Here is a 22,823-nt window from a genome sequence, read left to right as displayed (position 1 = left end):
AAAGTTTTCCATGAATATTAAGATAACCACTAACCATCTTACGTAAATAAATAACTGGGGAACAGCTTATCCGAAATCGATCGGAGAGTGTGATCGGAATAATTTTAACGAAAATTAAGAAAAAAACTGACCACGAAGTAATGATGGCGTCTGAGAGATGCGCCGAGCCAAATGTATGTGTAATTATGTTCGTACGCAAATGAGGGCTTGTACTTCATTCCTGACAATTTACTTACCACAAACTGGTTGGAACCTATCAGTTATACGTCGTGGAAGTAGAAGAGCTTCGCTTAATGTATTTTCATTTACATTTATTGCAGCTAATAAAAATTAAATAAGGAGGACTATGTTAACGAGACTTTTCTTCAGAACATAACAACATTAAATAAATAGACGTAAGAAACATAAATATCTGTTATCCACAAAAAGCCATTGTAACAGCAAAGTTCCTTTACAACGCTCGAGGTTCTTGATCTCTTTTAAATAAAACACGTGTAATGAAAGGTCAATCAATGTAAGTACATCAATTATATTACTCATACAAATACAGCTTATCAACAGAAAAAAATCTCATGTAATTTCACAAAAATATTCCCATTACTACGGTGAAGTAATATACGCCTCCAATCGACGGGGCTTACAAAAATCCGACCATTAATAAAAAGACCATCACGAGCCGTTTCCCATAAGAAATGAGATGTGGCCAAACACAACGTACGAACAACAACATTCACACCATAAACCTGTTACAAGTTGCGAGCTATAAAAACATACACACATAGACGTACTAAGAAATCGAGTGTATACAGCAAGCAATTTCTTATGAAAAACTGGTTCGAACATAAGATCTTGCAATCAACTACAAACCTTTCTCTAGCAGTCCTTTAAAAACGCAATAGCTTTAATTTGTAAGCATACCTTTTTATCTCTCGATTAGTTTGTTTTGTTTTTGATGTTGGTAATTAAAAACAATTTATCAAATACGACAGTGTCGTTTACCAAACAAGTCTAAAGAAGAATAATTTCTGCATTGAATATTATTTTATCGGAGAGCTCATATGCAATTATGATTCGACCGAGACCACATATAATGGAGACCGGGCAAACCTCTACTCGTTCCAATCGCTCAAGGGGCTACAGCAAAAAGGGATATCAAATTAATACTGAATCCATAATAAATCAACCCGGGCAGGTGGACGCGGTCGCGAGAACAAGAGTTTTGCCTACGGACAACTTTAGAAATTATCATCTTTGGTGTGCTCAGACCAATCGTAAGTCTGTTTAGAAATTCCAATACAAAATATTCTAATTTGGTGGCAAGAATTCGTGATATTCGAATCGCTACAGATATTCCTCCAATTTTGCTGCAGGCGACCGAGAAATTGTCACGCGATCACAGCAATTTTAATATCACGGGAATGAGTTCCGTTTGTGACATTCTAAATGCCTTATTTTCATTGATACGGGTCCAGAAGATAGGGAAATTTGAATAATCAAAAATTTACAATTTCCGAGAAGTGTGTTAGGATCGAAGCAAATGGAATTCTATAGTCTCTGCTTACCCCGGTGGGAAATAGGCGTGAGTTTATGTATGTATGTTACAATTTCCGAGAATTTGAATTACGGATCTTTTAGATTTAATCTGTTTAGAATATTCTTAAAGAACCTTAAGTATTCTAATTTATCTATAACATTTCAACATTTCAAGTGTCTATTTGATCCGCCTTAACGGTTGTTCGTTTTCATATAGAAAAAGCTTTGATTAGACTAATCGCTGTGTGTGCTTCTTAAACTTAAGCGTGTGTTTAAATATAGTCGTGACTGAGCCTGTAGAATAATTAGTAACACTGCGGTACAAGCTCGATTTCACAGTATCTTATTGGCTTTTGAAAGTTTCTGACCGTGCTAAGTCTTGCGCAATTTTTAAACACTCATTTTGACTGAGGACGCATTTTTATTTGCAAACACCTGCGGCTTCAATATAAAGTCGGTTGTTTATTTATTGAGAAATAAGTCAAAATATCGCTGAAGGCAACGCGATATCTGAAGGGCAATCTTTTAGCGATGGAATTCAAAAATATGGAAGTAATTTGCAAATTGGTTCATCTATTCAACTTCGTATAAAATATAACCTCGTTGTAGAAGAGTACTAATTATTGAAACCTTTTGCTGAACGTCTAATCTCAAACAATCTCGTATATTACCAGTTGCCGTTCCAGCAAAGATTATTCAGATGCCATTATTCGCATCGATACGATGCGAACAGGTAAAGGAATTATTCAAATTATACTCCCAGAGTTCGCGTGTTTGGTTGCAAAACACTTTTTTGTCCTTATATACAGCCAATTAACTTAAATATTCGCGTGATTCGGATTCTCAGATATGCTTTTAATCCAACACATGGCTCGTTATGTATAATACTGGCATAATTTAAAAATACATATATCTGATTACAACAACGTTGGAAGTTCAAAGAAACTTGAGATTTACGCATTACGTTTTGGTACTTGATACTCTTTTAAGACGTCACATGCGTTACCCGTGCTTTTTGTATATGTTTATTCAAATGTAAATTGTAATTTATAATCAGATTATAAGAAGTATTTTCAATTAAAATTCCTTCGATACGATGGCGTCCATTAATCATACTTTAGCTATCGCAAAAACGGAAAGTAACATTCAGCTTAATCCAAGAACCTGTCTTCTTAAGCCGGAGCGGCATTATCGTTGTGGTCTTTTCAGAGTTCCGTGGGATGGGATGGAGGCCTTATAATCTCATTTATTCGTTCCCTTGCCCGGTGGGCACGTCTAATATGCATTTTCTTTTTACCTTGTCATCTTTCTTTTCCAATCTTTTTTAATATTCAATATAATAATAAGACAGTCCTCAGTAAGTCATACCCTCGACCTACTTTTATATTATTTGAAATATAAGTGCATAGTTAACGAGAACCAAAACAGTCTACTGTCTAGACAATTAGTTGCGTGAAAATAAACAAATTCCACCATAAATTTTAGAAAACAATATCAGAAACTTTGTAGTACTAACAAATGAAAATAACAAAGAAAAACTCCTTATCGTTTTGTAGAGTAAATCAATTATTCTTGGTCGCAAAGTTTACGTGTTACCAACACGACATTTAATAGGTTATTCATTACATGATGCGTGGTAATCTATAGAGGAATCTTATAATCCGACTACTCGTCCTTCGCATTCCTTTAGTAAATTACTAAAACGCTACGCGTGTGTCTTTACTTCATGTTGGTGGAATTACTAATTACATGCATCTCCTGTTGCTTATTCTGGTATCAAATATGACTTCTTTCTTATAGCTAAAAACTAAAGTCACTCAAAAAGATTTTGTAGAAAAGCCCAGTTATTTATATCAATCAATAGTTTTTTTCATATATCAGAGTTATGATTAGTATTAATCTACCATTGCTAGGAAATAACAAAGACAAAACCATCCATTCTCATATCTTTGAGTTTGATAACAAATGTTTGCATGTCAAGTTAGACCACAGTGGTCTTCGGAACAATAGGGATTTTTAACTCTTCGTCTAATGTCAAGTCTTTTACTTATCTCACAAAGTCTTCGCTATCAACTTTAGCTGCAATATCAACAACTTTAGAGTTCACATTTCCATTACTATCGTGTCTTGTTCGTTGAGGCGTGGGCAGACAAGATGTATGCTTATCGTCGATTTAGCATTTCTCTGCTACTAATCCAGTTTTTAAAGCCATTAAGTTTGTAGTAGCGATATGTTGTTTTGTATTACTATTATGGTCACGTATTTAGTGGCCCACTTGGTTTATGGTATTCACTTACGGTATGGTGATCATGAATTTTTGCTTTATATAAGTTGTTTAACAAGTTAAAATCAATATATTGACATTGAATGCATTGATTGAATTTTGGGTGGATAGATTACTGTATGATTTTAGCGGCAGCATTTTAATTTGACCAGTCATGTCTATATTTTAAGTAAGTTTTAATTCAAACTCAAAACCATGAGACACACACGCTTGTATTCAGTTTCTCTTTGTTTCTTTTTCCATATTAATTTTTTATCAATAAAATTTATTATACTGCTGTAGGCAATAAAAAATGAACCAAAACGGAAACTCACTATTAAAAAAAAACAGTCCTTCTCCTCGAAAATAACCCTAACATTATTATTACCTCAAAAAAATCGAACCTAGACATACCCAATTCCCGCTATGTACATTTCGTTTCCATTAATATTCATATGCGCAGGCGGCACTCGTCTTCGCTTGCTCAACCGTTTCGTTTAAAATATTTCCCGAGAGGTTTCGAAGAGCTCAGAGCAAACAGTGACCGGTCGGTTGTCCAAACAAACGACTGTGCCATAGTCAACACTTAGAGGTGGAATTTTTGAGGGTCCTAGCCAATAATTGTGTTCACTGGGAAGTTTCAAATCAGGCAATTTGAATTGGAAACGTTTTTTGCACAATGACATAGGTAGTAGAAGGACAGCCTGATTGTGGAAAAACAACAGGTGTTTACCAAATCGTATTTAATAATGATTCAGTAAGATGCAAAGCATTGATGTCAATTATGCAAACGCTTTGACGATTATTCAAGAGATTCCTAAAATGAACAGTTTATTGTAGATTGTGGACCAATAACATTTTATTGTTACCAGCTTTACAAGCAGAACGTATTCTATGTCTTGTAAATTAATAATTAGTTAATTTAAATAGCTATTAGGTTTGTGTAGGTATATTTCAATTATTAAATTGAACTGCAACGTCAATTCACGAAGCTTCTTGTACCTCAATAAACAGTGAAATCCCTTTTTTGACAATCGAACCTTAGTTTTTACAGTTGGCTGCACTATCTGTGTGGCCTCACAGTGTCCTCTTAAGTACAAAGTCATACGGAGTTGAGTAGTACGTGACTACACTGTTGGCTTTACATCGGGGTTCTACGCACACTCACAATATGTGAAGAATCCTCTCATACACTAACTCTTGAGAAGAAATGCTTGACTTCATGTTAGAAATATCAGATTCTCAACATGAAAAAAGAAAATGAAAAAAATATTTATAACAATGTTTAACAAATAATTAACAAAACAAAACATAAAGCACAATGAGTCTTCTATCTCTCTTAGATTTCTTGAAGTTTTCTCTTAAATAGAATCAAAACATGCATAAAAAGATCTATATTGGGAAATAATTAGAGTAAAAAATACTGAGCGGCTGAAAATACTGAAAGTACAAGAACGGCGAAGACTTTAACGATAAACTCATGATAAATTGCAGCAACATGATAACGTCTATCTAACTATTTATAAATCTAAGAACATAAATGAAATATTATTAAGATAAAATCATGTTACAAAGATAAAATAAGACTAAGGCCAAACAAAAACTATTATTAAAATAATATCAATTATTATAGTACAATATCGTGGAGTAATAAAAACTTCTAAAACTTCTGACAAAGAATATAAAACTTACGTCCACTTCACTGAATATTCGTTTTTATATTATATAGGCACAACTAATTTGAAATTCAATCCTTTGACCTGTGACGTAGTATTTGTCACCGAAACGACCACGAGACAATGCTCAAAACTCGTTCGAAAGTATTCCTAAGTCGCTATTGTTATTTATTAACATATGGAAAGAAAGGTCCCAGAGACTTTCCGTTCATTAATCATAGGACGACGTCTCTCAGATAAAATCCGTGGAGGCACACACATTCAATGCCTCCATAATGTGTATGATCATGTGCGTATGTGTGTGTGAACACACACAACCTGCTTGATGCCAGGTAGATCCTCAAACTGCCTTATTTGGAATTCTTAGTAAATAACTGTTTTTGTCGTAACAAAATTTTTGTTTGAGCTTCGCAAAGTTTTGATTAGCTTAATAGCTTGCAGCTTTAAAGGTACTGTTTGTCTTAACCCTGTCGTCGAGTTTATGAAGAATATCTTTTACATTGAAAATAAAAATTATATTTGATGTTATCAATTAAACCAATGAATTAATATGAACTACGCATTTCTCTTACTTATTTATCTATTAGCAAAGATCTCCCTTTTCTTCTTTCAGTTTTCTATCCAAACGGATGTGATTTCTCTAACTTGTTAATAATGACTTTGGATCGACAAGGTTTTGGTTCGTTTTCACTGGTTTTGCCAATCTCTTTTTCATCAACGATAAATTTATCAAAGGCCAACATGATACTCTGCCATTTCGAAAAGCACTTTGCCTAAACAGGAGAAATTACAAGAAACTCCACAAGTTGTTGACTTACAAATTATACAAAACAAACATTATAAATCATATGTCACTTGCATCAAGATCTGTACAAACATCGGAATCCTACGTGACTCGCAGGAAGGACAGTAAAGCGGTACGGAGTTGATGATGCTATCTGCTTTGGATAGAGTCAACTATACCTGTTACTAAGTATATGGTTAGTTAAATAAAAAATAAGTAAAAAATGTTTGCTCGCTACTACACGTACTCAATAAAATGATTAAATAAATCGTAGTTAAACTTTTTAATCGGTTAGGTACTTCAGAATGAGAACTTCAACCCAATTATATTGAAAAGATACAAAAGGTTTATTTTTTTTATACACCTTATTCTTCATTTTACTCATATTAACATAGTAACAAAAGTGACGAATCGAATCGAATCAAACTTAAGTGGTACCCATCACATTCTCTTCCATAGAATTTAATAAGCTAAATAAATAAATAGAATTGAACATATTATCTAGTTACCTACTGATAAAATCACACTTTACGACAATAACCATTATTCTTACTGTCTTCATTTAAGGTATATAATATATTTACTTGGAAATTTTAAACCCTATAAACTTAATACTAAGATAGATACGCGATAACAGATACCCATACTAGTTACTGCAGCAACAATCGTACGCATCTCTACGGGCGCTATCCACGGGACTAAACCCATACGCTATAGACCGGTTGTCCTTGGTGGGCTGAGCTGAACCCTTGACTCGCCATGGCTTTCCCGCATATGGTGTTGTTTACGTTTATTTTGATTTTCGATTCGAAAACTGAGGGTATAAAAGGTAGTTTTTTATTGTCATAGTCTGTGATTTTTGTACCTTTCGCTGCATTTTCTTGTGAAGGAAATCTTACAATAAAACCGAGCTGCGTAATAAATCGGGTATGATAATCCTAGTCACTGAACTGGGTACTTATTACGCGCCGAATTCATCTAATAACGTCATCGGACTTTCTCAATTTAAGAAAACAAAATTAGACTTCATAAGTTTTGTCCTAGTGATTAAAATTCCATTTAGCATTGATAATAACTCTGAGAGCACGTACAATGCCTAAGAATTTTGGTCTGCTTTCTTCTTAAAACACCATGTGGTGTCGCATTGATTAATTACGTAAGAGTAAGTAATTTATTATACTTAATATAATTAACAAGTGTAATACAATGTTATGCAGCGTTAAATCTGTATAAATAGGTAAAACACTTCACAATGTAACTACTTGGCAACAAAAAAAGTAATACCTACCTATGAAGTATAGTGTTAGTACAATGAGTGAATGTTTTTTTTTTTTAATTGTATTAAGTACCTTTAATTGAACTTAGTAATAAAATAATTATTTCTTTAGTACAGATCTATTTCGATAGCTTCTCGAATAGTACATTGCTTGCCTTTTTTTAAATTTCACACGAATGACAAGTAGCTTTACGAATCGAAGGCAACCCGAGCCCATTTCATCTTAATCCTTTAACAAAGAGCCTCTTTCGGTTGATTTCACACGAAAAATGTCAGAGCAAGCCAGTTTCAAAAGGAAATAATCATATTATTTATTACAACGGGCTTTGAAACATCTTTAATCTGTTCTAAGCACGTATAGCCAGATTTTATGAGAGATTAAAGTCATTGATCGACTTTTTAAAAGATTTTCGAATAGTCATAAACATTTATTAGTCGAGACTGAGTCGATATCTGACTTAATGAGACCAATTACTATGCTATACTGAACTAATCTGTTGTGATAAAAAGTTCGGGTCGAGTGTTTAATGGATAGTCGCTATATATTTAGTAGTGTATAACTTCATATAATGGTACTTAATGCATAATATTTCAATTTTCGCTCAGCAAAGGGATCTCATTGTAGAAAAGCAATTACAAACTGTTGTGTTATTCTATTCGAAAACATCAACATCGACTATATCCCAAAAGGTAGTCAGATCACAGATCATATAATACTAACGGTCAGATATACATTCATCGCAAGATGAACTAAGTATCCACGTTTCACCGAGCTTCATGTTCTGTGCTTTGTGATTATATTTGTATTCTAGGAGACTTACAAAGTTTATAGCAATTCGTCTAAAAAGCAATATTGCAATTTGTCTTTTGGCGTATAAAAGTAAGTTTGCAAAGTCAACAAATTATGTCAAATAGCAATTTTGTATTTTCTAGGTGAATTGTATGAATATGACCTTTTTAAACCGCCTGTTCTTTCTATTCTAAAAGAACCTTAGAAGATAAGGTCGCCTTTAAAACAAACAATAATTACTCAATATTCTTTTATGGCTAGGTACCTCTTTATGGCATGGGTACAATCATTTCATGTATTAGGTATGCATATGATTATGTACTCGTATTATATTACGAATATTCATGCCAAAAATACAGTTTTCATGTGCAAATCGTCGAAAAATGATGTATTATTTAATAGTTAAAAGTGTACAAGTATATCGACAGTGATTACTAGTGATTAGTCATCTTAGAAACCAATCATAGAATTAATTATAGACGAATGCCGGAGAACACACTTACATTTACGCTGACATCTATCTGATCTTACGATGCAGAGAAGAAATGATTAGAAAGTTATAAATTAGAATTTATGAATTAATTTATGTATATCATATACTTGAAAACATAATATCACATTGAGTTATCATTAGGCTATATCGCATTAAAGTATATATTATAGTAATAATTTTAGAAAGAAAGAAAGAAAGAAAGTATTTATTATTAGAGGACACCACAGTAACAATACAAACACAGTAGGGGAAAAAAATAATATTACAGAAAATCACAATTATAAGTTCATAGCATACGTACTTACATACATAAATAGCCCACATATGTGCCTTGGGTACAGTCCTCCCCTCAGTCAACCGGAGGGGATTATGAGAGAGAGAGAGAGAGAATAAGAGAGAGAAGGAGAGAGATTGTGGAGCGTATTCCATCACAACCCCAGCTACAGTTAAATAAAAAAGAAAAATGTTTGCTGATAGAATTCTAGAATTTATGATGCAACTTTCTCATGATTAATTTACTAATAATATATTATACACCTACTATAATAATAATTATATCAAATATAATAACATCATTATACGTATAATATTGTGTACTTTAGATTACTTGCCCGTTATTAATATCATAAAGAAATTCAGTGATACTAAAATGTTATAACATAAAAAACGTTGTGTACTAACGAATGATCATAAAACGAAGTTGTATTGAACCAGTTTCTTATTGAATTTAGATGCATTCGACTTATTTATAATGCCCTTAGGTTGTACTGTCTTTCTGTAAACAGAATGGGAAACATTTTGCATTCAGCATTTCGCTTACATATAATATTAATTAATCATTACGTAAGTAAAGACATATTAAAATGCGGAATCACTAAAATTTATATACTTCACTTGAAAGGGTCTGTTTAAAAAGAGAACAGTATTTTTTTCTTTTTGACGTGACTTCTTGTAGATTTGCCGCAGATGGCATTAACTACTTGGCCGGACAAATGGGGAGAGCTGAGGGCTCTCACCCGTTCAAGAGAACAGAAATATCCTATACTTATACCAAAATATTCAACTAATTCAATGTAATGTTAACACAAATGTACAATAGGTAGGGTTTAAAAGCGAACTAGTATAGTATAAGGCAGCGATCACAAATTCCTTCCCATTGTCGCAGTGATACAGTGCATGAAAATTAAATAAGGCTGGCAAAGCACCCAGGCTCAATAAAAATAGGTTCTGGTAAATAAGCAAGTAGAGTAACCCATGATGACTTATACGATTTATCTTAATCTCCCACAGTAAACATAAGCAAAGAAAACTCGTTACGTTCCCCACATGAAAAGCTTCGAAGCATCGCCTATACGGACCGATTACAGACGATTACACCCAATTACATACACCACTAAAAGTGAATTTACGACGAAACCAAAATTAACACTCGCCTCCGCGGCCTAATTGTACCTTTACACATTCATAAATCATATAAGAAGATGGAACTAAATTGTAGCAAGGATTCAGACTCTAATTGGATTTGTACATAGACTGGACCTATCAATATGCTTTGATTAATGGTATCGGAGACCTCAGCTTAATTGCCAGCCGAGACCGTCATGAATCAAAAGCCGGAGTTATAAATCTGATAGTAGGACTAGTTTGAACGAGTTGAATAATATTGCTTCCTATGCTACTCGCTCGTGGGACAGTCTCGTGTCTGTTCTACCGTCTACACCGACACTGTCTGTGTTAGCCTTATCTGTTTTGATATTTTTATCTTATCAACTTGTTTAATGAGTATACGGAACGGGACTAGAGACAGTAAAAATAAATTACCTACCCGTGTTCAACGTATGAATCTTAAAATGCAAGTGTTAAAAGTACATGAGGTTTCAGTTTTTTCATATTCAAAATGTACGTCTATACCAATCTAGGTATCAAATATCATCAAACAATACGTGATCCGTGAGCGTCTTTTGAAACTATTCAAGCGCGATCAAGTATTATATTTCATTATATTTTTTTTACAAAATTGAGGCGCCAATTTTTTATAATAGAAATTCGATAATATCGTAACAGGTAAAACGTATATAAAAAAGCATGTTTAATTATAGATATAAAAAGAAGAGTTAATCAATTAGGAAATGTCAGGTGAAGTAATCATGACTAGTCGTCCGAGCTCAAAGGCTATATAGAGCACTTACAGAGCGTACTTGATCGCAGATAAGGAAGGCTGAATTGCTGTGTCGGCTTTCGAACCAGTTGTGTAGGGAATGAAGCGGGAGATACAGACATAAGATTTATATCATACTTGGAAGTATCAAAAAAGGTTTATATGAAGGTAGGTAAGACTAAAGCACCTGACACGCCAACACAAGACGTCAAGTACACAGCAGAATGAATGTTTGCGTCAGTCAGAGGTGAAATTGAGTGTGAAGCGGCAGCGGCTAGCCGTCGCTCCCAATACGTCGCTTGGGCTGCGCCAGCGCTGGCAAACCGGCTACAGACGCTGTATAGTAGGCTATTGCCACGTGGGTTAATGTTGCCGAGTGTCAGTGAATGTTCGAGCCATAAACTCGAGCCAATGAAACACATTATGTCTTTCCAATTGGATTCTGGCGCCTCCTGAAGGATTACTTTTGCACCTTGTTAATACATTGTAATATTATTATATAAGTGTATGTCAAGGTTTTCCCCGACATTATGACACAATGTCCATAGTATGCAAAATGTAATTGAATTACATTGATAATTTAAATGTAGATACTCCCTGAATATGAGTTCTTTTGTTGTAATAAAGTATTGAATATGATATTTAATTCAATGCAAGCTTAATAAATTATCTTTGGTTCGGGAAGTCTGTTAAAGCAGCCACTAAACACTTTGCAATTTGCCCGCAAGCGGTCTTGCAATAAATGGTTGACACTTATTACCCCTTTCTGTATTTACTACCTTTTTATCGTTACTGCGCAATTGTTTTTCAATTACCACAAATAGATGGAATACCTACGCCTAGTCATTATTTTAAGGCGGTGAATTAAACGTTAGCTGCAGAAATTCCGAAGTTAATGATCCTTCTTGTATTAAAATTTCGAATTTCATTTTCGGATCTATTCATTTACACTGACAAGGCTTTGCTCCAAACCTATTTCTAACATCAGCATTTAGTTTTTTATCGGCTACTTACCTCTGAGCGGCCTCCAACCTCCACGCGTCGCTCCATTAGTATTTTTCATTTATTTTTTGTCCACGTACCTGTCCAACTTTTGGGGAGTCAACTTTTTATACCGCCGCGCGACGAATACAAAATTTCTTTGGTATAACAACAGAAAATAAATGATGTTGCGTGGAGCTATGCAACTCTACGTGGACTGTATTATTTTTCCATTAACTTTTTGGGGCTGCAGCAAAAGGGTGTACCGAAAAGCCTTTGACAATTAAGTAGCTTTGTAATTTTTATTCCTCTTCTTTATTGATCCGTAAATCAGTTTGTGTCGTGTATACAAACTCTTTTGAAATTACATACTTTTAATGGCATTAGCAAAGGATCTTCACATAGCAATCAAGCATAAGTCTTAACGGTGTTAGACTAGCAAAACCGTTTCGAAAATCAGCAAAGCTCATTAAGTCAAAGCAAGCTTCCATTGTCACACATAAAGAGCAACTCTCGCCGACGTAGGTAGCCCAGATCATTATAACCGAGACCCACCGTCTAGCACGGTAATGACTCATTGTACTACTACCAACGATTGAAAGCAACACGCCCACGTAGAATCTATTAAACGTACGCAGACGAAACTACCTCATTAACGACGTACTATTTTCGGTCGCATCATATTCAATTAGTTGATTATAGCGTTAAAATGTTGCAGTACGTTGTATATTGAAGAAAAAACGCCCGATCTTTATGATTTCTCCAATCAAGCTTTACGCCTCAAGGCTGTATTTTGGGACTACTATTCTTCCTTTTTTAAAGACACCAACAAACGAGAATACGTTTAGACTGATTTAATTCAAATAACCGTCTTGCACAGCGTTATAATATCAAAAATAAAAACAGAACTAAGTGTATTGACATCTCCATTTTGTTAAGTTGCAAAAAACGGTGTCTAATGAGAATGCTAATGTCAGCCGACCCGTTGCGAAAATACTCATGTGAACGACACTTTGCTTCATTTGCATTCTGTCATATACTACATGAAAATGTTTAGCTACTGCCAATACGGGTTCCGATATTGAGAATTTAGAAACATTATGCTTATGCCGTACAGCTTTTATGCTAATGTAGACCTTGTTGTTCAAGTAAGATCTATTTGAACTTTCAAGTGGCTTTGATGCAAAGGTGTTAAGGTTTGCTTTCCTATGGAACCGGAGAGACTATTTCTAGTTGGAAAAATATATAACGGAAGCTAAACTATACAATACAATTTCCAATTAAGTGTTAAATACTGTGTAGTTACCTCAAGTACTATATAAGCATTTCTAGGTTTGTTATACTTACCTAGTTTGTTCTTAGCTATAACGACAAAGGCAAAAGCACAAAGGCTCTTTCGTAAAGCTTCTGAGTCAACAGTTCCCACTAAATTCTGCTATTCTAATGTTAATTAGCTGAGAGCAACCGAGGCGTTGGCGTTTGTACTGAGGCTGAGATATTAGTAGCATAACAATAAATCGACTTAAAGGAAACCAGCTCAGTTGGTTGTAAAGAGATAAAACATTGCGTGGGCCCGACAGCGCAACCAAGCGCAGTTGCTTAAATACACCTTTTATGTACCCTAATACGGCATACGCGTCTTCTGTGAGACACCGTACGGATTTAAATGTACACCAAACGCAGCGGGATCCAACATTTTTTATACCAATCTTTATTTCAGTCCTTTCGGCATTTTTCCTTCCACGGATTCGGGTTAAGAATGAAGACTTTTGACCGTATCAGAATGATTTGTTTCAAAAGACCACGATCAGATATGCCATGAATACCACTTTATAATCATAAATGCAAAATTCATAAACACTGTATATAACACAATCACAATTTAAATAAACTTTGCATTAATAAAGATAAAATCTAAAGCTTTTAGTCTAAATGTAGGTACAAAAATAGTAACAATAACAGAAAATTGTTAATGAGCAATAAAATCACATTCCAATGCATCTCCCTGAAAACCGAGTGATTTTGAATAACAAAATCCGCCACTTCATTATACAAATCGCGAGATTATGTTAATAAAAGCTATTTATAAGCGGTTTTGATTTACTTACAAGTGGTATTGGACTTGTAGCCGTTTCTGAGAATAAATTTAATGTATTATCTGTCGCTACCGTTTTGCACTTGTGTGGGTTTTGCTAATACCTACCTAATTAAAGCTGCAACAAACATTATCATAAATACGGTGCTTTTGTCTCTTTTAAATTTTAAGTTTCCTTATTTAATTGCTGTGATGTCATTTCGTTGAATATTCGTTTTAACTTTGTGTTTTAAGTGTATTGCCCTGGTTTTATGTTAAATGATGGAATTTACATTTGGAGTTGGTCCTCAACTGATAAGCCGGATTTTAGTAAAAGACATGTCATGTCGTAAATCATTTCTTAAGTAATTATTAGTAGTTTTAATGAGAAAAGACTTGGGACGATTAATCTAGGTGATAGGAGGCTTAGATGTTGAGATGGGCTTGCGAGAGGAGCGGCGGGGGACGGAGATCGGGCAGTGACCCACGCCGCAGCATTCCAACGCGCGCAATCGACGGACCTGCTCTCTTTACTTTTAAGTAGAAAAACGCTTCATATGAGATTGAAAATGAGAAATCCTCTTTCTATTTTGATATCAAATTCCATTTCAAACGCTTTATAAAACTGGTTAAGATGCAAGATATACAATAAAAATAGTCCTATAAATGTTTCTATGTCAGAAAAAGAGACAATGCTTGAATTTATTATACACATTAATAAAAGTGATAATCTAAGCTTTAATAGAGACCAAACACAAAGAGTTGATGTATGCACAATATTATATTATCAAGTTACCAATACCGCGGTACACGTATGGTGTCCAGTCTACCTACCATTCAGCTACAATAAAAACTATTGAGAGAAATTGATTTGCTTCGTAGAACCGAATGCTTTATAGACTTATTATAAATTTAGATAGTTACAGTCCAATAATCAATTCTATTATTAACTGGGGAATTGTCGCATTAAGAAGTACTTAAACTTCTGTATAATTGTTCAAGACTGATAAAAACTTAAACTTGCGTAATTTACTTAACATGAATGTGGCGAGGACAAAAAAAATGCTCTCATCATTTGTTTCTTTTTTTAAACAAGTTTATGATAACATTCTTCAACCTACGTTTCATGACTTACGACTATTTCAATAATTTTTGACAGTTCTATATCGATCTTCGCTCTATGATTGTTACTGAGCTCTTGATCGCCAGTCGATAGGCAATATCGAACATACGATTGGATTGGAAAAAAAAAACATCGATTTTGACCTGAATCGATAGATGAAATACTAATCTTCAGTCTCTTGGACTTAATATCTTTCGAGATAGCTATTTGTGTCGGGTGTCTATGAACGTTGACCGATGCGAATGATTTTCTGAGATATTTTAGTGCTTATTCGCGTTTTGTCACAATGCTTGTAGTTGTTTGTCAAATGAAACGGGGACATTTCGGAACCCGTTTCTATTTGCTATTGCAGTATTTTTCAGTTCTTGCCTTAAACGAGTAATTTGAAAACTATTTGTTACAGGTTTTCCAACTTTATTATCAATATCAGTAACATTTTTATACGTTATTTTATCATGAGTCACTTCCCGATTTTCATTACTGGCGCCTCAGTAAGTGTTTCTTCCACCAAAACACATTATCTGACCGGCAACCGTAATGGAAAATATTTTTTAATGTAGCCCATTAGCGCCGGACCTCAGTCCTCTCTGTAATTTTGAACTTCACTTTTTTATCTCTGCTCCGTGTCTTGATGGGATTCTGAGCGACTGTCCATCGCGATCTTTATCTCAGTGTATAATAAGAAGAGACAGACGTTACTTATATTTTATTTAACGTCAGAATTGATCAAACTGGTACGATAAGACAGTTGGGAGGGAAAGATTTGTTTATGTCATTAATTATGTGTATTCTTTACGATTATCCTAACTTTTTTGTATGTTTAACGTTGCCTCTTTTTAACTTACAATTAATATCACTATTTAAGTGACATTTATAAAATGTTTCTTCCAATTTTATGCCTTCCACGGCTTGGCTTTCTTACTGTTTGAACAGTGTGAATTGTAGATTTTATAGTTTCGGCCGGCTCGAAGCAAACGTTTCAAAGTAACTTTGTAATTGCCTTGTTAATTTGAATCCGTTGGCGGTTGCTTTGATGTCTTAGTGAAGTTGTCTGACGGGTGTTTCCGAATCCGTCATCGAGCTTAGTCAATCGTTGATAGAGTTCTCAATTTCATTTTAAAATTAAAACTTATCGTCTTCATTTTATTTATAGTCACTAATTTGTACTACGATTTTGATTATAGTTGTTGCATCGATTTAATTAAATCAAAAGTTATATATTACTCTAGCTTTATGTTCGGCTTTAATTTATAGAGCACTAAGTTAGTAGTCATTATTATTATTTCGTATATACGTGTCTATTTTAAGTATTTCCATCTATGTGTGTTATTAAAAATACCACCAACATTGATCAAAATCTCCAGTTACCATGTTCTCAACCTTCGTGAGTTGACAGACCAAGTTATGTGTACTTTGTAAACCGGTCTGTCTGTCCGTCACAATATTTGCGTGACGCAGCGACGCGATTCGTGCCAGCTAGTAGATTCCATTCATTCATTTTGTTGGTTATAAAATGAACTTTCCCTTTACCTCTTACATCGATTTGTGGATTTTAATTTCTGTCGCCTCGTTATTTCGTATCATATTGTTTACTTTCATTTTGCATATATGGGTTAGTTTTAGTATTGTTAACTATTTTTACAATATACTGGTCTATACTACTTACGTTGTATTTAAAATCTTCGTACTGCACGAATCTTATTTTTTTACTTCTTGAATTATGCAGTCATACTTTTGAGATGTGCGGAAATTGTTTATAAGTACTTAATATTTCTTCCTTATTACCTTTCATTTGCATCTTTAATCATTCTCTTAATTTCAATGCAATTGTTTGCGTGAACTATGATGTCAGCAGTTTTTATCAATTATGCATAAATCATCCGTGAAAACAAACATAAGGCCGTCCGCTAATTTGCGGAAATCACCTAGAGTCAATATTTGAAAAGACGAGACAGGCAAATATGGTATTGCAATCCAATAATTATATATAATATCTTTAATATTATATCGTGTACGATCTTGATATGAACTTTTAACCTTAACATGCATAAAAAATATAAAAGCCAAAATGAATCTTAGTCTTCCGTGGGCAATAAAAACGTAGTATTTGATACAATGTAACGTTGACACTGATTAAAAAAATCCATTTTGAAATAACCACAAAAGCTCTGGTACAAGCCTTTAGGAGGATTATTTTAATGTATACTAAGGTAGAAATAGTAATTCATTTTATCATAATAATAATAAGTAATTATAAAAATTCCTTACAGGCACCAGTACAAAATTCTTTGAAAAATATGAGGGGACCCACGTTGATTACAACTTTTTGTGTTTATTCGTAGGGTAATGATATATATTTATGCTGAGCATTCTTTGCATGACAAGCACAGGAATGTCTGGAGTCATCATCATTAGTTGTTGGTCCCGCATTGCTGGGATTATTCAATTTAAAAATCTCAATCCTGTATTTCCAAAATAAATATATAATTTCAGGTAAGATACTTACATGATAGCAGGATTAGCAAGCAGCGTTAAATGAGCTTAGTTTTTATGAATTAAATGAATTAGTTTAAGGAAAACGACTTCTGGTTTCGAAGAAATACTGTATAGTACTAGTTCACATTTCTTGGACTTCTCTAGGACTTACAATATTTGCTCAATCTGTTGACTTGTTTCACTTGAACTTACGAGGATTACAAACCGCTCTATACGTTCGTGTTCATAAAAATGCTAAACATGTTTCTACGATAGTAAACAAACTTCTAGAAAACTCCATGATAAAGTAGACCCTTCGAAAACACATACCTTTCGAAAAAATAATTATAGAAACAACTTCATAACCAAAAGTAAATAATTGATATTAGGTACAGTGAAAAAGGCAATTAGATGATGATGTAGTTTCATCTTTAGCGCAATATCGCGTATAACGCATAAAATTTCCATATGAAATGTTTAAAACACATTAGAACAGGTTATTATCATCCTCACGATCACTATAACGATGGCACAACTCTTGCATACTTCCTTTATTAATTTGCAAACTACCTTCGACTTGGTTCGTTTCCTTCAAAAAAAGTTCAATATCGTCGAATAATAGGTACTCATGTTGATGAAGTAAAAAAATAATAGCTACAAACGCTAATGATCTAGTATATAGTTAAATGAGTGCTTAGCGATAAACAGAGTTATTACAGACTTTTTTCTTGTAGTTAAAGTACCCGTCAGTTTAAGTTAGTAGAACCGATTGGCATGTAGTTGCAAAGTTTACCGGCTAATCGTTTATTGCAAATTAAATACGTACAAATTCATTTTCATGTCAATGACCTTACTACCACCTCAAAATGTGTTAAGGCATGAAAAGAAACGGCCCAGTCCGGTATTAAAGAGTTATCTAAAAACAAAAACTTGCATCATTGCTATAGAATTTCAATCACGCTTAAAGTACTTGGATGTCTCCTTTCACGATATTACTCGTGTAGGTACTCAAGCTGTTCTCTAGAAACTCAATACAGTCGATGTTAATAGTAATTATTAATCGCAGCGATTGGCCACAAAATGCTTTTAACGTAATTCGATTCGGCTGAACTGGAACTCTTGTGGAACGGAACCAATTTAAGTTGGCCTCTTCATCTCGTCTTCAATACGGTAATGGCGCGATAAGAAGGGGAGCGAAAAGAATTTGCAAAGGTCTAAGTTGACTGGTTAACTGTCGAGTCTCGCGCATGCGTCGTCGGTCTTGCCTTGAGACTGAAGGCTCAAGTTACTCGGATCACGTTCAAGGTGCGGCGACGCAGGATAGTGGCCATAACGCTAAAATTTTGCCAATATTTAGATTTTTACTGACACTTAAATGTGCGTCTCCTCGTCCAGCTAACTTTTTGCGAATAAAGTCAATAAGTTATTTAATTGATTGGCGACCAACTCTTCGTTAGCAGACACTATTGTAAAGATAATTGCTAAATGGCCACTTGTTAAACTCAATTATACCCTGCTGCGTTTCTATCTACGTGTTGCAACGAAGATTCATAAATAAGGCACGTTTCATTTAAAGATCTGCAGAACTTGTGTTCGATTTCACCCCGCCCCTCCCCAGGCATTTAATTAAACCGCGATATTTTATGGTGCGAATTTAAATCGTTTTCATCGAACGTTCATAAAGTAATAAGGTATTATTCATTCTATCTCCAACATCAGACTAAAAATAACTCAGGAATTCAATTTCACTTTTCTTGTTACAGGTACATACACTCCAAGGAGAAACCGTTCAAATGCACGGAATGTGGGAAAGGATTCTGCCAATCGCGAACTCTGGCAGTTCACAAGATTCTTCATATGGAGGAGTCCCCACACAAATGCCCAGTCTGCAGCCGGAGCTTCAATCAGCGGTCAAACCTCAAGACTCATCTGCTTACTCACACGGACCACAAACCCTACGAGTGCAACTCATGTGGAAAAGTGTTCCGAAGAAATTGCGATTTGCGGCGTCATGCTTTAACCCACGCTGTAGGAGACGTCCCTCCTGGAGATGTATTAGACGTAGGCGAAGAGGACATCGGAAGACCAGGTTCGCCTATCGAGCCGGGATACGACGACGAAGATCCAGAGCTCTCTTCTCCTGAGCACTCTCCTGTAAGACGTGCGAGATCGTCATCTATTGAAAGTATTGGACGAGAGCAAAGCGAAGAAAGACCAAGACGGTCTTCACCTTCTGCAGTGGAACGCACTCATTGCCACCACAATGAGGCTACTAACAGAGCCAGCCCGTACACGATGCGTCCACAACATACAGATAAGCATCGTTTGCCATCAGACCCGTATGAAAAGCGGCGGTACACATCTGATGAAATTATTGAAAAGGAAATGCGTTATACTGAATTACCAGAGCAACCTATAAGACATCCACAACTTCAGATTCGCAGAGATTTGCATCAAATTCCTCAACCTGATCCATCGAAAATGAATCAGATGAGTAGTCCACCTATAGATCCCGGGCCATCTGGTATGTACATAAGTCCATTTAGAAAGAGGAGTCATCCGCCAGATATTGGAGATAACGTGCGATCATGTGCTGCCATATACAGAAGTCGATCACCAGAACCTACGAATTTATCTATGCCGCGACAAACACTTGGTAATGGAGATGTTGTGGTTGGAATAACTCCAGCGATAATGGGGATGCCTTCGTATCATAAGTTTGGATTGCCAATGCCTCCACCTCATCCTCAGATTCCTTATGGGCCTTTGTCTCACTCTGTATTAGGTCCGCAACAGACTTGTGCTCAGGACTTGATCGTGAAACATGCCCCTCCTAAGGATACTGCTCCGAGTACTTCGACTTGTGTGACAAATTGCAAGGACAGTCCTCAGAGTAACGTAAAAGAAAGTGAAGAAGCCACTTCGAGTTCTATTGCTAATGGGATAAAGAATATTGTTGGCATTCAACCGAATGCAAACCCTAAACCAGGAGGGAGCCAATCAAGTGGCCCTAAGAAAGGCTTCAGTATAGAAGACATAATGAGACGTTAAGTATGATAAGTTTAGTTCTAACGGTGCGTTTTAGATAGATTTACTGTATAGGCTACAATTAATGCATGTAAATGTATTTAAGGTTAGTGTTACTTTCGCAAAGTATTATTAGTGCAAGTTTGGATACATTTTTAAAGTTGCTAGAGGTATGTTTGCATTTGTACGTATTGCAATGTGGATTTGGTTTTCGTAAAGATCTCATAAGGTTTGTTTGTGCAGTGTTTTGTTTACCTCCAAATTTTAAAAAATTAGTTTATCAAAATTTTAGGCAATATTTTTATTTTTATTCGCTATGTTATTGTTGGATGTAATAGTATTATTTAGAAAGGAACAGTTTGTATGCAGTTTAATTTTATATTCCACATTAAGTAAATTAAAATGTGACTGGTTCATAAGTTTATGCATTAAGAAATGTTATTTATTATTTAGTTATTATGTATTTCATAATAGTGACGTTTTAAGTAAGAACTTTATTCTAGGACGATATGAATCATGATTTAATTTAAAGCCAACATCTTGTAAATATTAAAAATTATTTTAGTACTTAGTATCAGTTTATATTTTTGACCATAATTACTTGTATCTATGGAAAAGAATTTCGTTATTAAAAGCTATTGTAATCGGCTAGGAAAATATACACAGTGCGATAATTTTATTTTGGTGTCACTCATTTTTACTTCAGTAGTTTAAGTAACGTAGATCTGGTATTTATCATTTAAGTTCTTATGTATTGAACATATAATTAAGTAAATTAAGTATTTTTGTTGATTATACGATTGCAATTCACGCCTTGAATATTGTAACTATGTATATTTTCGAAGCTGAATTAATTTAATAATGTGCGTAGAGCCGCATTAGCTAAGCCATTTATTTCATAATAATCTTTATTGATATTATCGTCGTCATTACATAAGTAGGTAAGTACGTGTACTTACGCGCGTAATTCCTACTGTGGTAAGCAGAACTAAGGCAGCGAACTGGAGAACAACAGTGGTGGAGGTGTTAATAAATCTAATACACAGAATGTAACTAAACTTGAGTAAAATCGATTCTTTCAATCATTGATGTCATGAATATGCAGCCCATCGCTGGTTTCCAGTTTTCGATAATAAAGTCGTTAAGTACATATATAAACTTACCAAGAATCAGGTCTGTTCTCACTTCAAAATTCATAACTTATTTTTTACCAACAAGTTCGGACACACCTTCGAAATGTTAAAATAATATAAACTGTTACTAAAATTGATATGATCCTTGAAATAGCAGAGATTACTAGAAAACACAATGTTTAGTTATAATTGTTGCTCAGATATTTTTTGTATTACTGCTTAATGTATTATAATAAACATTCGTATTTTTTATTAAAATAAATAATGAGAAAAAATATGTTTGTTTCTTTTTCATTTAAAATCCGCTCTATTCAAAACACAGGAAGCTTAACATGAACTAAAGTGCCGTACGCTGTGATGGCCGTTTTAAAATAGATTCGTAAGTATATCAAAATAACATTATCAAAAGCGATTGTAAATTTTGGATTTAGGACTAAGTCACTTCAACGCGTCACTTTGTAGTTGTACCAATTATCAATCCAGAACTAGTTAGTTGCCAAAACAAAATTTGTGCAAACTAAAACTAAATGTGCAAATACGTTGGCAGAGAAAACCCTGCCTACGTAAAGATGACAAGCCAAAGAGCCAGGTCAGCTCAATGTGTCTCGTCTGATAATATTTTATCAGTAACATACATAATACTGATTGTCTACACAAAAAAAATACATTTCCTTAGCTTATCACCCAACAAGTTCATTAATTTAAAGCTTTATGAGACCACACGGTTATCAGAGTATCTTTCTCACATCACTAATTTAAGAGCCACGCTGTTGTCGGTGTAGCATTCTCCATGCTACTTTTAGGGAAAAATAGGGCAGTGGTTTCCCTTTTGCATTCCGTCAAATCTCAGAAACAATAATTATCTTTTTAAGCAATCGTAAATACTCAACTATGGTGTTATGGTATATATCGTCAATAGGTTTATTTATTAGCTAGGAATCTTGACTTTTCCAGTACATCAGTGAACGTCAATTCCACTTTTCATTTAAGTACTTCGCTTACCCTTGCTCTTCCGAACCTTGACACCATTCTGTTAA

At 34.5% G+C, this 22,823-nt stretch overlaps 1 protein-coding gene across 1 annotated transcript in view; it reads left to right on the top strand.

Moving 5' to 3' along the window:
* LOC126373782 (protein bowel) overlaps window positions 1-22,055 on the top strand; it is a 29,788-nt gene extending 7,733 nt beyond the window's left edge. Inside the window, exon 3 of the mRNA XM_050020068.1 lies at window positions 19,390-22,055. Within this exon, the coding sequence (XP_049876025.1) occupies window positions 19,390-20,677 (1,288 nt within the window). The 3' untranslated portion in view covers window positions 20,678-22,055. The remainder of the gene's footprint in view (window positions 1-19,389) is intronic.
* The last annotated feature ends 768 nt before the right edge of the window (window positions 22,056-22,823 follow it).

This window comes from Pectinophora gossypiella, chromosome 16 (assembly GCF_024362695.1).
Source record: "Pectinophora gossypiella chromosome 16, ilPecGoss1.1, whole genome shotgun sequence".
NCBI classification, from domain to species: domain Eukaryota; kingdom Metazoa; phylum Arthropoda; class Insecta; order Lepidoptera; family Gelechiidae; genus Pectinophora; species Pectinophora gossypiella.
Note: the sequence above shows the minus strand (reverse complement) of the source record. Positions and strands in the feature narration are given on the sequence as shown.